General features: G+C 47.7%; 1 protein-coding gene across 1 annotated transcript in view; it reads left to right on the top strand.

The window, feature by feature from the left end:
• Positions 1-13,411, top strand: part of GLP2R (glucagon like peptide 2 receptor) — a 122,190-nt gene that overhangs the window by 13,575 nt on the left and 95,204 nt on the right. Inside the window, exons 3-4 of the mRNA XM_084647601.1 lie at positions 7,069-7,173; positions 10,524-10,645. Coding sequence (XP_084503727.1) covers positions 7,069-7,173; positions 10,524-10,645 — 227 coding nt within the window. The remainder of the gene's footprint in view (positions 1-7,068; positions 7,174-10,523; positions 10,646-13,411) is intronic.

The following is a 13,411-nucleotide window of genomic DNA, read 5'->3' as shown; positions in this document are numbered from 1 at the left end:
TGGGCACCGAGAACATTTGCACCTGGCATAGGCGCCGATAGTGGGTGCTCAGCACCCACCGGCAGCCCCGCGGATCAGCTCCTTCCCCTCTCCCCTCAGCTGTTCAGTGGTGTGCAGGAGGCGCTGGGGAGGAGGGGGAGGAGTGGGAGCAGGAAGAGGCAGGGAGGAGGTGGGGTAGGGACAGGAAGAGGCGAGGTGGGGTGGGAGCTTGGTGGAGGGGGTGAAGTGAGGGCAGAGCCTGGGGTGGAGTGGGGGTCGAGCACCCCTGGGACCTCGGGAAGTCAGTGCCTCTGCCTGGGAGTCCAGCTCTTTTGAGCCCCGCAGAGCCCCTGAGAATTTTGAGCTGAGGCACGCAGCCCCAGAACCCGTGCAGATAAGAAGAGTCAGAGGCAAGGCCTATACTCACCTGTAACTGCTCCCCCTCTCCTCATTCTGTTGCACTTGGAATGTTCTTATTGCTGCATTCTAAGTTTTATGTGCACTGTTGCAGTCATTAAAGGTTTGTGTATAGACATGTACCCCTTTTCTTTTTAAAAGACTGGTTTTCTAAATGTATTTCCAAACAGACATTATTTTTCCATTGCTTTGATTAACATTTTTGTATTTTTTTATTGTTTCATATTAACACCATTTACAATACATCCATTATGGGTCATCATTGCAGTTAGCACAGAGAATCCTTTAAATACAGCAAAAAATAATTCATAGGGTTTTACAAGAGCACGTAGGGAACAGTAAATTTCAACCACCCACATGCAATCCCTCAGTGCTCACAATGTCTCCATCCCAATGCACCCCACACAGAGGCTTACTTTTTCTGGTATGGTAGGCACTCAAAATGCAAACAGTAGCCTCCCTGACAGCATTCCCACGGCTGTTTGTGCTCCTTGCTGGCTGTTTGAACCCCCAAGCAAGTCCCCACACCTCAGACTCCCACCCATCGGCCCGGCTTTCCCCCTTGCTTTCACAAATATTGGGCAAAACACAACATCCACCTCTAATACTGAACAATTTTTTTCTGCAGCTTCCAACCTATTCCACAAACAGTGCCATCGGCCTTTCATTGTGCAACTATAAAGCAATAATTAAAATGTTGCTTCTGTCCCAGCAGCTCGTGTATAGCTTCATTAGCTAGGGCACCAGGCCATACATTGGATCTCCCAGAATAACCAGACCAACTTCCACGCCAATAATGCCCCAATGCTTCAGGTGGTAAACAGTCTTTCTCCATTTTATGTGAACAGTAGTGAGTTCTGAAAGGTTCTAGCATTGTGGACCATACCAAATGCTGCTGCATTTATGTCTGTAAACCTGCCATGGTGGTCCACCGGTCCTTGGAGCACTATGGACAAATATCTCTTTCTGTTTACAAATCCTGTGCTCAACGGGGTGAGGGCAGGCAAATGTTAGGCACATGGGTTCATTAATTACCCCCAAAACAGGTTGGGTACCCAATGTATGCAAACCCATCAATAATCTCCTGAGCATTACCCATCTGCATGAACTGGTTAGAAAGCACCTTATCAGTGGCATAGCAGACCTGCATGAGAATGGCTTCAGCAGTTAATCTCCCCACACCAAATTGGTTGGCCACATACCAGTAACATTCTGGGGGTGACTAGCCTCCATATGGCAATGGCAACCCTGTTTCTCCATGGATATGGGGCACCACACATTGGTACACTGCTGCTGCAGTTCCAGTGCCAATTCTGCACAGATATAAAAAAAAGATAGCCCTCCCTGTCCTGAAGTTCTCTTGTCACTGAAGAGCTTGTCATCCCAGGTCTACAGAATGAGCCTCTCCCACCAATCCACGGTGGTTTCTTCGGCCCAGAAATGGTGCTGACCCCTGTGTAGGTGATCCAGGACCTGGTCTCCTCATTCCAACAGCTCAGATTTTCCCGTTATTCTGCATCAACCTGCTGCCATCACTGCAGATTGTACTCCTGCTGCCAGAGTTGCTGCTACCATAGAATAGTCTTCTGCTCCTGCATCATCAGATTGTTGGTGCAATGGGCAAAATCCAATGCTGAATTCATCCAGCTTTGAGCGCTGTAATATAGCCCGAGGAAGCTCTGTATATTTGCTCTTCCCACCACAAAAGCAGGGAGCAGGAGCCTGTCTTCCCACAGTTCACAGCAAAAACAATCCCCACATGCATGCTGCTCAGTGGTAAAGCAAAGGACCCTGGGATACCCCCAAGAATGCTACACCCTCAATTTGCAGCAATCTTCTACCATCTGTTCACTGTATGTGAACTGAAAATAGAACAGGCATTGTGTGTACATGCTATTGATATGACTTACATAATGCAAATTATCTGATGCACATCAAAAAGCTTTAAATTAAACTCCCCAGCGTAGACATGCCCTAAGTGATTATGCTTTGTAAACAATGGGACATTGTCATCTACTAAACTTAGTTGGACTTTGAAACATAGTGTTTGGGTTTTGATGCATATGGAGAGGGTACATCTACCCTACAGGCTAGGGGTGGGATTCCCCGCTCACATGGATATACTTGTGCAAGGTCACATTGAGCTAGCATACTAAAAATAGTAGTGTAGCAACGGTAGCACAGCCAGCAGCAGCCTGGGCCAGCCACCCTGAGTGCAAACCCTCCTGAACCCCATGGGTATGAACATGGCTGTTAGCCCATGCCACCGCTGCCCATGCTACCATGGCTATACTGCTATTGTTAGTGTGCTAGCTCAATGAGAGCTAATGCTAGTAGATCTTTGTGAGATGGGAGCAGAGGTAGCTATAGATAGATAGATCTGTGTTTTTTCCTGGAACACAGAGATCCCCTACGCAGTAACGTATCACTGAAGTAGTTCACAGAGAAACACATTAACAACGTGACTTCTAAAATGTCTTGGTGGATTATGTCCCTGGAACTTTAATGAGGCAGAACTAGGCTAGATCACAGCACAGCCAGCCTTTGGGAACCAGAAACCCATAGTCCTTGATACCTCCAAGTTGGGGAACTAAACAATTTTCATTAAGAAAAAAATGTGAATCTTCACCACTTTCCATTGTAGAGATGGCCTTAAAAAATGGAAACCAAAGCAAACCAATCATTGAACTTGAAAACTTATCACTTTTTTATTTCATGAGGTGGGACTGCCCTGAGAAGCCAGCCTCTCTGTATCTGGGGGCAATCCTAGAGCAATCTGTAATGTGGATAACAGTACCATCTGTACATGAAGCTCCTTGTCAGGAGCTCTTCAAGTGGTGCCTCTCCTGTCTTCATCTCACCCTGTGGACCCACCTCACTCCAGGAACCACAGCATCCTCTTCATAACTCAGCCCTCCAGCCGGGTTACCATCTGTGTTTCCCCCTTCCAGGGTGACCCAAGGTCCTTCTATGGCATGCAAATGGTCCCAGGCAGTCTTCTCCAGTGCTGCCCTGCTTGTGCCATTTCTCCAGTGGCCAGTAAGATGACCTGGGCCCTCCCCCTACTCTAGGTTCCAGTTCAGGGACCCTCAGCTCAGCAGTTCTGGGCTCTACCCTCTCAGCCCTCACTGCTCCTTCTCTGGACTGCCTCCTACTCTTCCTGGTCCCCCCCTTCTCTGAGAATACCAGCTCTAAACCAACTCCCTCTTCCCAGGGAGTGACTGCCCTTTCCCAGCATCCTCTGTCTGTTGCCAGCTATCTGACTTTATACAGGTCCCACCTGTTCCTGCACAACTGAGCCTGCTTGCAATCAACTAGTTCCCTGCTCCCTGGCTCCTCCTCCTTTGGAGTTAATAGACCTATCTGGCCACCTTAACCCCTTTCAGTCCTGTGTGGGGTGGACACCCCATCACAGCAAGTCACTTGCCCTTTTGGGGCTGTATTATCCTGGGCCTTTCATATGTGCCCAAGATCTTGCACACCCTCTCTATTGGCCCATAGAGCTGACTGGCAGAGGGGAGCAGATCTCTGTCCAGAAACGACGCATCATTCATATTCCCCATGCATGCTAGAGACATCAGGGAAGAACTGTGGGCACCATTCCCAAGGAAGGCTAGTGCCTATCACAATCAGTTTCCCCAGGGGATAACAATGCCTACCTCACTGGGCCAAAAATTGTCAAAGTTATTTAATTTGTGTTTGTAAAGTGCTATGATCAGTAAACTCTGTTAGGATGGTCCCGTCCCCCTTTAAGGGCTATGGACCCAATGGCTGCCAGAACCCCATTATAATTTGACAACTACTCCTTGAAAATCATTTTATGAACTTTAGCCCCTATGTATACCCCAGCGCAGATGTCCAGACACCACTTTTCCTGCAGCAGGAGACTTTTGGTGGTTCAGTGTTTCCGGCCACACTTATCCTACCAAGCATTGGATGGAATCTCCAGCAGCACCCATCATACCAAAGAGATATGTAACAAGACCCATCCAGTACCAGTTACCCAACAGACATAGCAGTGCTGTGCTTATTGGATGGTCACAGACAGAGAGAACAGGTCCACGATTACTAGGTGCACAGTAATTGCTGCCAGTTGTCCAGACAAAAATGCTCGGCTCCATAGATACCACATGACCAGTAATAGATATAAAAGATCTCCATGGTTACACAGTGCTCAGAGACATGTAACGGTACTTATAGTTGCCAGGTTTCCAAAGGTAGATTAATAGATTTTAAGGCCAGGAGAGAGCATTGGATCATTTAGTCCAGTGCTTTTTAAACTTTTCTTCTGGTGACCCAGTTGAAGAAAATTGTTGATGCCCATGAGCTGGGGATGAGGGGTTTGGGGTGTGGGAGGGGCTCAGGGCTGGGGCAGAGGGTTGGGGTGCAGGAGAGGGTCAGGGCTCTGGACTGGGGGTGCAGGCTCTGGGGTGGGGCCAGGGATGAGGAGTTTGGGGTACAGGAAGAGACTCCAGGTTTGCCGAGCGGCTCAGGACTGGGGCAGGGGATTGGGGTGCAGGGTTGGGGTGCGGGCTTGCCTCCGGTGACTCCCAGTCAGTGGTGCAGTGTGGGTGCTTAGGCAGGCTTCCTGCGTGTCATGGCACCGTGGACCGCGCTGCGCCCAGCAGCAGGTCCGGCTCCTAGGAAGAGGCGCACCAGCAGCTCCGTGTGGCTCTTGCCCAGAGGCACCTCCCCCTCCCCTCAGCTCCCATTAGCTGGTGCTCAGGGCAGGGGCAGCTCACGGAGCCCCGTGGCCCCTCTACCTAGGAGCCAGACCTGCTGCTGGCTCTTCCGGGGCGCAGCGTGGTGTCAGAACAGGTAGGGACTAGCCTGCCTTAGCCGGGCAGCACCACTGATGGGACTTTTAATGGCCCGGTCGGTGGTGCTGGCCACCGCCGCCGTGACCCACTACCTTACATTCAATGACGCAGTGCTGGGTCACGACCCACAGTCTGAAAACCACTGATTTAGTCTGACCTTCTGTTGAGCAGAGGTCAGGGAATTTCATAATATTGAGCCCAATAGCTTGTGTTTGGCTAAAGCAGATCTTCCTAAAAGGCATCCAGTTTTGATCAGGACAATGGAACAGACGCCTAGGGAGGTCGTGGAAGCACCTTCACGGGAGGTTTTCAAAAGGAGGCTGGAGAGCCCTATGCTTTGGATGGCTTCGATACAAGAAATCCTGCATCTTGGCAGGGGGTTAAAATAGATGACCCTGGTAGTCCCTTCTAATCATGGTCAGCGCATAATGGAAGCTGGGGGAGGCTAAGCCTCCCCAAACTTCGCACTGATGGGGCGGGGGGCAAGTGGTGGATTACCACATGGGCCCATGGGGCCCATATCCAGAGGCCCTGGCTGATTTGGGACCCCTGGAAAAATCTTCCTGTCCACCTGCCTGCCATGGTCAGGGGCTAGAGTAGCTCTTGCTCCCTGCTGTAGCCACAGAGCTTTTCCAGTCTCTGGGCTGCAGCATGGGGATGTGGGAGGCATAAAGGAGTGAGTGAGGTGCGGGGCCTCAGGGGAAGGGGCAGAGAGGGGGAAGAAGGGGGGCAGAGCCACAGGAGGAAGGGGTGCAACAGGACCGGGGGTATGGGTGGAATGGGGGCAGGGCCGCAAGGGAAGGGGCAGAATGAGGTGGGGCCATGGGTGGGGCCGCAGATGGAAGGGGCCAAATGTGGGAGGGGCTCCAGCCTCGGAGCTCCGGCCAGGGCCAAGAGCTGTGCCTCAGTCCCAGCCAGGGCTGAGAGCTCGACCCCAGCCGGGCCTGAGCTCTCAGCCCCTCTCCGTGTCCCCCACCAAGCTCTCAGCCCCCTCTTGCCCTGGCTGAGGTCATGGGTGCAGGGGTTGAGAGCAGTGAGCAGGGGGCTAGCCTGCCCAAGGGGAAGCTTCACGCTCCATCCATGCGTCTAACCTTATGGTTCTACGATTCTATGATCTAAACACACCAACAGATTAAGAATCTACCATATCACTTGTAGTTTCTTCCAGTGGTTAATAATCCTCACTGTTGACATAATGTTGTGCCTTGTTTCTAATTTCAGTTTATCTGGCTTTAGCTCCCAGCCACTGATTCTCGTTCTGCCTTCCTCCACTAGATCGAAGAGCTATTTATTAACCAGGAATTTTTCTTCCTATGAGGGTACTTACACACCAGGATCAAGTTCCCTCTTGATTTTTTTACAAGCTAAACACGCCAAGCTCCTTAAGTCTCACTATAACATTTTTTCCAATTCTTGAATTATTTCTCTGGAAATCTCCTTCCTCTCTAATTTTTCAACATCCTTTTAAAAATGTGGACACCAGAACTGAGTGCAATATAGCAGCACTGGTCTCATCAAAGCCATGTACAAAGATAAAAACAACTCCCTACTACTCCTACTCACTACTCCCTGGCTGTTTATACATCCAAGCATTGCATTAGCCCTCTGCCACAGTATCACACTGGGAGCTCTTGTTGAATTGTTTGTCCACTATGACCCATAAGACTTTCTCAGAGTCACTGCTTTCCAGGATACAACCCCCATGCTATAACCATGGCCTCCATTCTATATATAATGGATCCCTGTGCTTACAGGCTGCCTGGAGTCAGGCACGTACCACAGTCTCCATGGTTACCAGCTGCCTGAATAATCTTTATTCAAAACTAAACATTAGTTCTTTCTCTCTCTACAGGAATATATTGCAATGGGACATTTGATCAATTTGTTTGCTGGCCTTATTCACTTCCAGGAAATGTGTCTGTTCCTTGTCCTTCATATTTACCCTGGATGGAAAATGGTAATGTGATTTCTCTTTTTTTACAAGATTCATATCAGGAATCTTCATTGCAGGAGGGAGTTGTCAGCTCAGGCTCTACTGTCCTGGAATTGCCTGGGGGGTTGCTTGGGGCTATTCTACATCACCTCCTTCCTGGCTAGCCACCAAAGTCATCCCACTGCAACGTGCTTCAAGCCCTGTGAGGATGAGCAGTGACCTTGCCTGCACCCTTCCCCACCCCTCTTTGTTACGTTTCAGTCACTTTAAGGCCAAAAAGTCACTTTGGGGTATTGACTTTTAAGAAACACTTTAAGAACCCTCCTAACTCCTTTCCCCCTAAATGCTGTCATGATGCTGACCCTTCCCCCAGCAGTTTCCTTGGCCCTCAGGGAATCCTGTGGGGGTAACTGAAGGCCAGGGTGTTCAATCTATGGCTCTAAACTGTGGCCCTCAAGGGCAGCTGTGGTGAGAAGAAGTGTTACTGGATTGCCAGCCTCATGAGGGCCTGGAGGCTGAGGGCTGGTCAGCCCTGCCTGTGCCATAATTGCCTGCCTCCCCGCTTAAGGGATAGGACTAGTTGTGGTCAGGTGACTGCCTGAAACACCTGTGTCTCATAAAAGGACTGAGGGAACTCAGCATCAGTGAGGAACAGGAGCAAGTTGGGCTTTCATGGAAGACCTTGGAGTAGAGGCTGGAGGGACTGCAGGGAATCAGCCTAGGTGTTAGTGCTGTAGCCCAGATGGGGGTTGAGACTTTGAGAAGGACTCTGGGGAAAGAGCCTGGAAGTCAGGGCTCTATGCCAGAGTAACTTAAAGATAACCCTGAAGGGTGTGGGAACTGGCACCAGAGGGTGAGCTAAAGAGGGCCCAAGGAGAGTAAAAGAATGTTTTGCTTGGACTTTTTTTTTTACCTCCAGAAGGTGATTAAACTCTCACAGTGACCCAGCTGAAGGGCTGAGGCACATGAATCCTTGGGAGTGTCAGAAAACCATAGTGATGGGAAACTGAGGCAGGGAGCACCTGCAGTGCCATGCTCAGCCACCATTGGGCACTATGGGGCAGCCATGCCTTATGACAAGAACATTTTATTTGACAAGAACTGAAAAAGGTGCCTTGCAACTTTTAAACTGACCTGTTTGAACCAGCCCCAACAATACAAGGTGGGGATATTGAGCACCACCTCCGAGCTGCCTCCCACCACCTCTCCTGCAGCACTAGGAACATTCTAAGCCACAGCTGGTCCTCCCTACTGCTCAGCAACTGCCCCGCTGACTATTTACTGCATTGCAGGGGTGAGAGGAGAGTAGATCTAATGGTTCCATTTCCTGCTTCCAAGGAGGAGCAGGGCAGGAGCTCAACTTGCTCTGCCTGAGCCTAAGGGCCCCTAGCAAAGACTACTCCCCTTCCCCACACACTCCTGGGCAGCTCAAAAGGTTGGAGAAAAGGAGAAGCTGGGACATAACAGACAGTTAAAGTTCCCTGCCCGCCTGACCTGGCAAGAGCAGCCTGGGGCTGGTTCTAATTTGCTTCCATTGGCAAAGGATCACAGAGTAGGTCTATGCTGCAATTAGACACCCACAATTGGTCCTTGCTAACTGACTTGGGCTCGCAGGGCTTGGGCTAAGGGACCATTTAATTGTAGTGTAGATGTTCTGGCTTGGGCTGTACCCCGAGCCCTGGGACTCTCCCACCTCACAGGGTCCTAGAGACTGGGCTTCATCCTGAGCCTGAACGTCTACACTACAATTAAACAGCCCCTTAGTATGAGCCCCAGGAGCCCAAGTCAGTGTCATGGACCAGCTGTGGGTTTTTAATTTCCATGTAAATGTACCCATCGTGGCTTGGAATAGCTGGGGCACAGCACAATCCAACTACTCATTCTTCCAGCATCCGACATACCCCTCCCCACTCCTTCACCTGTCCTTGCCCTTGCCTCTGCCTCTGCTCCAGGAGCTGCTCCAGGAATGAGGTACAAGAGTGAATTTTGCCAACTCTATGCCCACTGTAGATTCAGCTAGGCCAGGGGATACCCAAAAGCAGACTTGTGGGAAGTTTCTGGTTCTTTTGTGCTTCTTAGCCATCTGTAAGGAAACAGAAGAACTAGGCAGAGATCCACTCCACAGCAGTGACTGTGGGCCCATAAATTGTATGATTAATAACACTTGGCCCCCAAGCTGACAAAGTCGGACACCTCTGCTTTAAGGTGGTTCTTGGCCTTTTAAGAGGATGCTTAGAGGGCTGCTCCATTCTCACCCTGCTTCTTTCATTGCTGCACTGGCCATCATGTTCAGGGAACATCTGTTTTCCAATATGGCCCAGCCTCCGTCTTTCCCCTGGGGATGGAGGGGCCTCCTAGCATGGGTATATTTTCAAATGGCACAAGCTCCTCTGCAGGTGTATCTGGATCTTGCATAGCTCCCCACCACTGCCAACCCCAAGATCACAAGTCAGATGCCTAAAATCATGAGATTTTTGAAAAATCACATTTTTGACTGCCTTCTGATTTCTTTCCTCATTGGGGGAAGCTGCCTGCCCCTGGTTTGTATGGGATCAGCTCACAATCAAAATTCAACCTTCAGCACACACACAAAGCTGCAGCTTCTATTCACAGCTCGAAGGGACTCCACAAACCCTTCCTTATTCCTGTGGTGTGTGTAGCAGCCACTCCATAGCCCCTTGTCACCCCCACTTGCTACACAGACTAGGCAGATGTCCCACTCCCATTCCCTAGCCATGCTCCCAAACAGTTTTTTGCCCCTACCTGTCCCCTAAATTAACTTCCCCACATTTTTCCCTCCCTTTCCTATCAGATTCTCCTTCTCTGCTACATCACATCCCCTTGCACCTTCCTCAGCCGGGCCTTCTGCTCCCCATACTCCCCTGTGCCAATGGAGCTACACCATTTCACACCAGCTGAGGATCTAGCCCCTACATTCTGTGATAGGGCACCGTAAGCTGATGTGCCAGAGCATGACAGGATGGTTATTTAATTACTAAATCATCTTCTTTGCCCAGAGTTCTGGTGGTGGTATGAAATTTATTGTCTGTATGTAAAAGGAAGTGTTCAGATTAAGAATCTAAAGGATGAAGAAAGAATTATCTGAAATGTAATTTTATCTTTTTGATGTACTCACTATATTTGCTTTTTGAAACTACTGGGGAAATTATGGGAATTTCTTTTGAGAATATATTCATAAACTAAGTTTCTATGATTTTCTCCCACATAGACATTACAAAGAATCATCAAAGTCCAAAGCAAAGATTTCTCTAATGGGGTTTCCCTAGCTTTGCTGAAAGGGTGAAATTTGTAAAGCACATGAAAAATTAAATATATGTCTTGACCTTTCAGACTGAAGCTCTGTTTACTTTCAGGAAGTGCAGGAAATGTATACAGAGTCTGCTTGGACCAGGGAATCTGGCAAACAGAAGAGAATTCAACAGATATTTGGCGCGATAATTCAGAGTGCTCTGAGAAGAATCACTTCACTCCACAAGTAAGTATGATGTTTTCTTTTATGCTTTAATACTTTAATCTTCTTAATCCCTTCTTGAATAATTGATCAGATGTTTCCATTGAATAGCTGCAGAAGAGAGCCAGACTTATTTAGGTTATGATATGGAAACCTTTCCTTGAATTCTGAACAGGGATTAGGGCTGGAAAAATCCTGAGTGCTTTGGCTTCAGCAAATTATCCCTAGGTCAGTTTTGGGATCACCACATTTACTGAATTCTAATATAATGAGAAAAAATGAAACTCATAGAGTAAATTACTCAGACTCAGAGAATCCCACATGCTAAAAGGAAACATACTGTATTGGGCAAAATTGCTGTGGAACTAATTGGAGTGAACATGGAACAAATTTCCCACTTCAATTAATTCTCTTCATCCCTGAACCTCACAGTCATTAGTGGGCAGCTGCATGCAAAGAAAAAATGGAGGCAAAATCACAAACAAACCCAGTCCTTGTTGGCACTGGACTTTTGATAAGACCCTTGCAAACACCCGGTTAGGGTTAGGCTATGCTAACTGTGAGGAGAGGCAGGGGAAAACCAAGACAAAAGGGATAATTTTAAATTTTTAGAACTTTATAAGGGAAAACCCCCCAAAAATTTCAGGAGTATAAATAATATATAACATTGCAAAGTACTTACTACTTATAATAATAATAAACTATATGTTACCAACACATTAACCTTTGCAAGTTTGTACATGATACTCTTCTTTACTCTGTGCAGTTAATACCACATACATTGTCATTATCAAGAACAAAGATTATTGAACAATAGACTGTGTCACTTCAGAGAAGAATCAACTTTTCCTCTGCTTGGCTGTAAGTCCAGCTCCACTCTTGCTGTCCTGTTCTTTGGTCCTCTTCGGCTTGAAGTGCCTCTTAGATTCGACATTCCTGTGGTTGTGCCTCTTTTCACTGGGTTTATCCATAAGCGGGTTTCTTCACCAGTGGGCCCTCATTTGTGCATTTTGCACCTTTATTCCTTCACTGATGTTCAAAGTCATTCTCTCTGTTCATGTACTTTAGGTCCTTTGCAGGTGGGCTTCTCATTTACTGTTTTCAGGGTCTGTTTTCATCTGACACAGCTTTTGATCACTTCCCTTTTCAACCAATTATATTTCCTTGGTACTCTTTGTCCAGTATGTCTGTAGATTTTATTTCCCTCTATTTCCTTTCTCTAATCGTGTCTGCTCACATACCCAGGTCTGTTTTTTTCTGCTTCTCCTGACCTGAAACCTTTCCTATTTTCCTTCTTCCCCCCTTCTCACTTCCCAGTCCCCTGCTTTTATTCTTCTCTTCTCGTACTTTATCACCTGACCTCCACCCTCAGCACCAGTTCATTCCTAGCTCAGCATCTTGATTCTTCACTTTCTCTAATAGCTTTTTCCAACTGCCCCCTTTGGGTAGATTCTGAGCCCCGTCCCCAGCTCAAGCTGCCTTCTCACTGGCTGTTTCTCTCTCCAGAAGAGCGTTATATGCTGCTGCATCACAGCTGCAGGGCTAGTGCCTGGGCCAGGGTTACTACAAATCCTGTTAATAGTGGAGAGCAGTATTATCACAGTGCAGAGGGCTGCTGTACAGTGAGCATCATGGCTTGTGCAGTATGATCCCCAGGCGAGCCAAACGCAGTGCTGTTACTGGCCCTTACTCATGACTGTACCGAAAGCTGCCTGTACAGTGATATTTTATTGTGCAAGCCAGTAACACTCATCAAGATGTCCTGAAAACATTTACTAATCAGCCACATGTCGTTTGTGCCCTTCGTCCCCATTTAATATACAGCTGAGTGCAGATCTTGTGGCCCATGCTGAGGACAGCGTACAGTTGCATACCTCTGTAACCGTGCCTTCTTGGGCCACAACTGAGAATGCCAAACTCAGGACGAATTGCTGAGAAATAGGGAAGATACCCCCCGAGACTAGTGGCTAATCCCCCATCGGATATACCAAACCAGCAACAAAAGTAAACTTCTGTTTCACCACACTGGCTAACAAGAAGTCATAAAGGCAGTTTCCTCAGGCATTCCAGTCCTTGTATTATCACCAAAAACACTAGACTTAGAGATGGGTGGTTCTTTAAAACCAGTCTCTTCAAATCAAAGGTTCTTCTGATCCCAAAGGACCAGCCACACTCCCAGGTCAATATATAACTTAGGACTTACCCAAAAATCATGCTGATGCCAATCTAAAATCTTAAGGTTTATTGAAAGAAAGAAAGAAAGAAAGAAAGAAAGAAAGAAAGAAAGAAAGAAAGAAAGAAAGAAAGAAAGAAAGAAAGAAAGAAAGAAAGAAAGAAAGAAAGAAAGAAAGAAAGAAAGAAAGAAAGAAAGAAAGAAAGAATTGGTTAAAGGAATCAAATACATACAATAAATGCAAGGTTCTTGGTTCAGGCTTGAAGCAGTGATGGAATAAACTGCTGGTTTAAGTCTCTGGCTGCTTCCAAATTATCATTGGAAGGTCCTCAGGCCATTGGTTAGAATGCTCCCATTCGTATAGTTCTTATTCCAGAGGTTTGAGCAGGAAAGAGGCAAAATGGAGGAGTTTCCAAGGCCTTTTATATCTTCTGCCATGTGGAGGAAAACACATTGTTTCAAACAAAGGCCTCAGCACAGCTAGTGGAAAATTACAGGTGACAAGATAGCGTTTGGAGTCACATGTGCAAGTCACATGGCCATTCATGAAGGTTTGGACACAGTAGAAGCCACTACCTATATCTCAAACAGCATGTTTGCAGGACAGTCCATTCAGT

Source organism: Lepidochelys olivacea, assembly GCF_965140295.1.
Source record: "Lepidochelys olivacea isolate rLepOli2 genome assembly, chromosome: 14".
Lineage (NCBI taxonomy): Eukaryota > Metazoa > Chordata > Testudines > Cheloniidae > Lepidochelys > Lepidochelys olivacea.
This window is presented reverse-complemented; position numbering and strand designations above follow the sequence as displayed.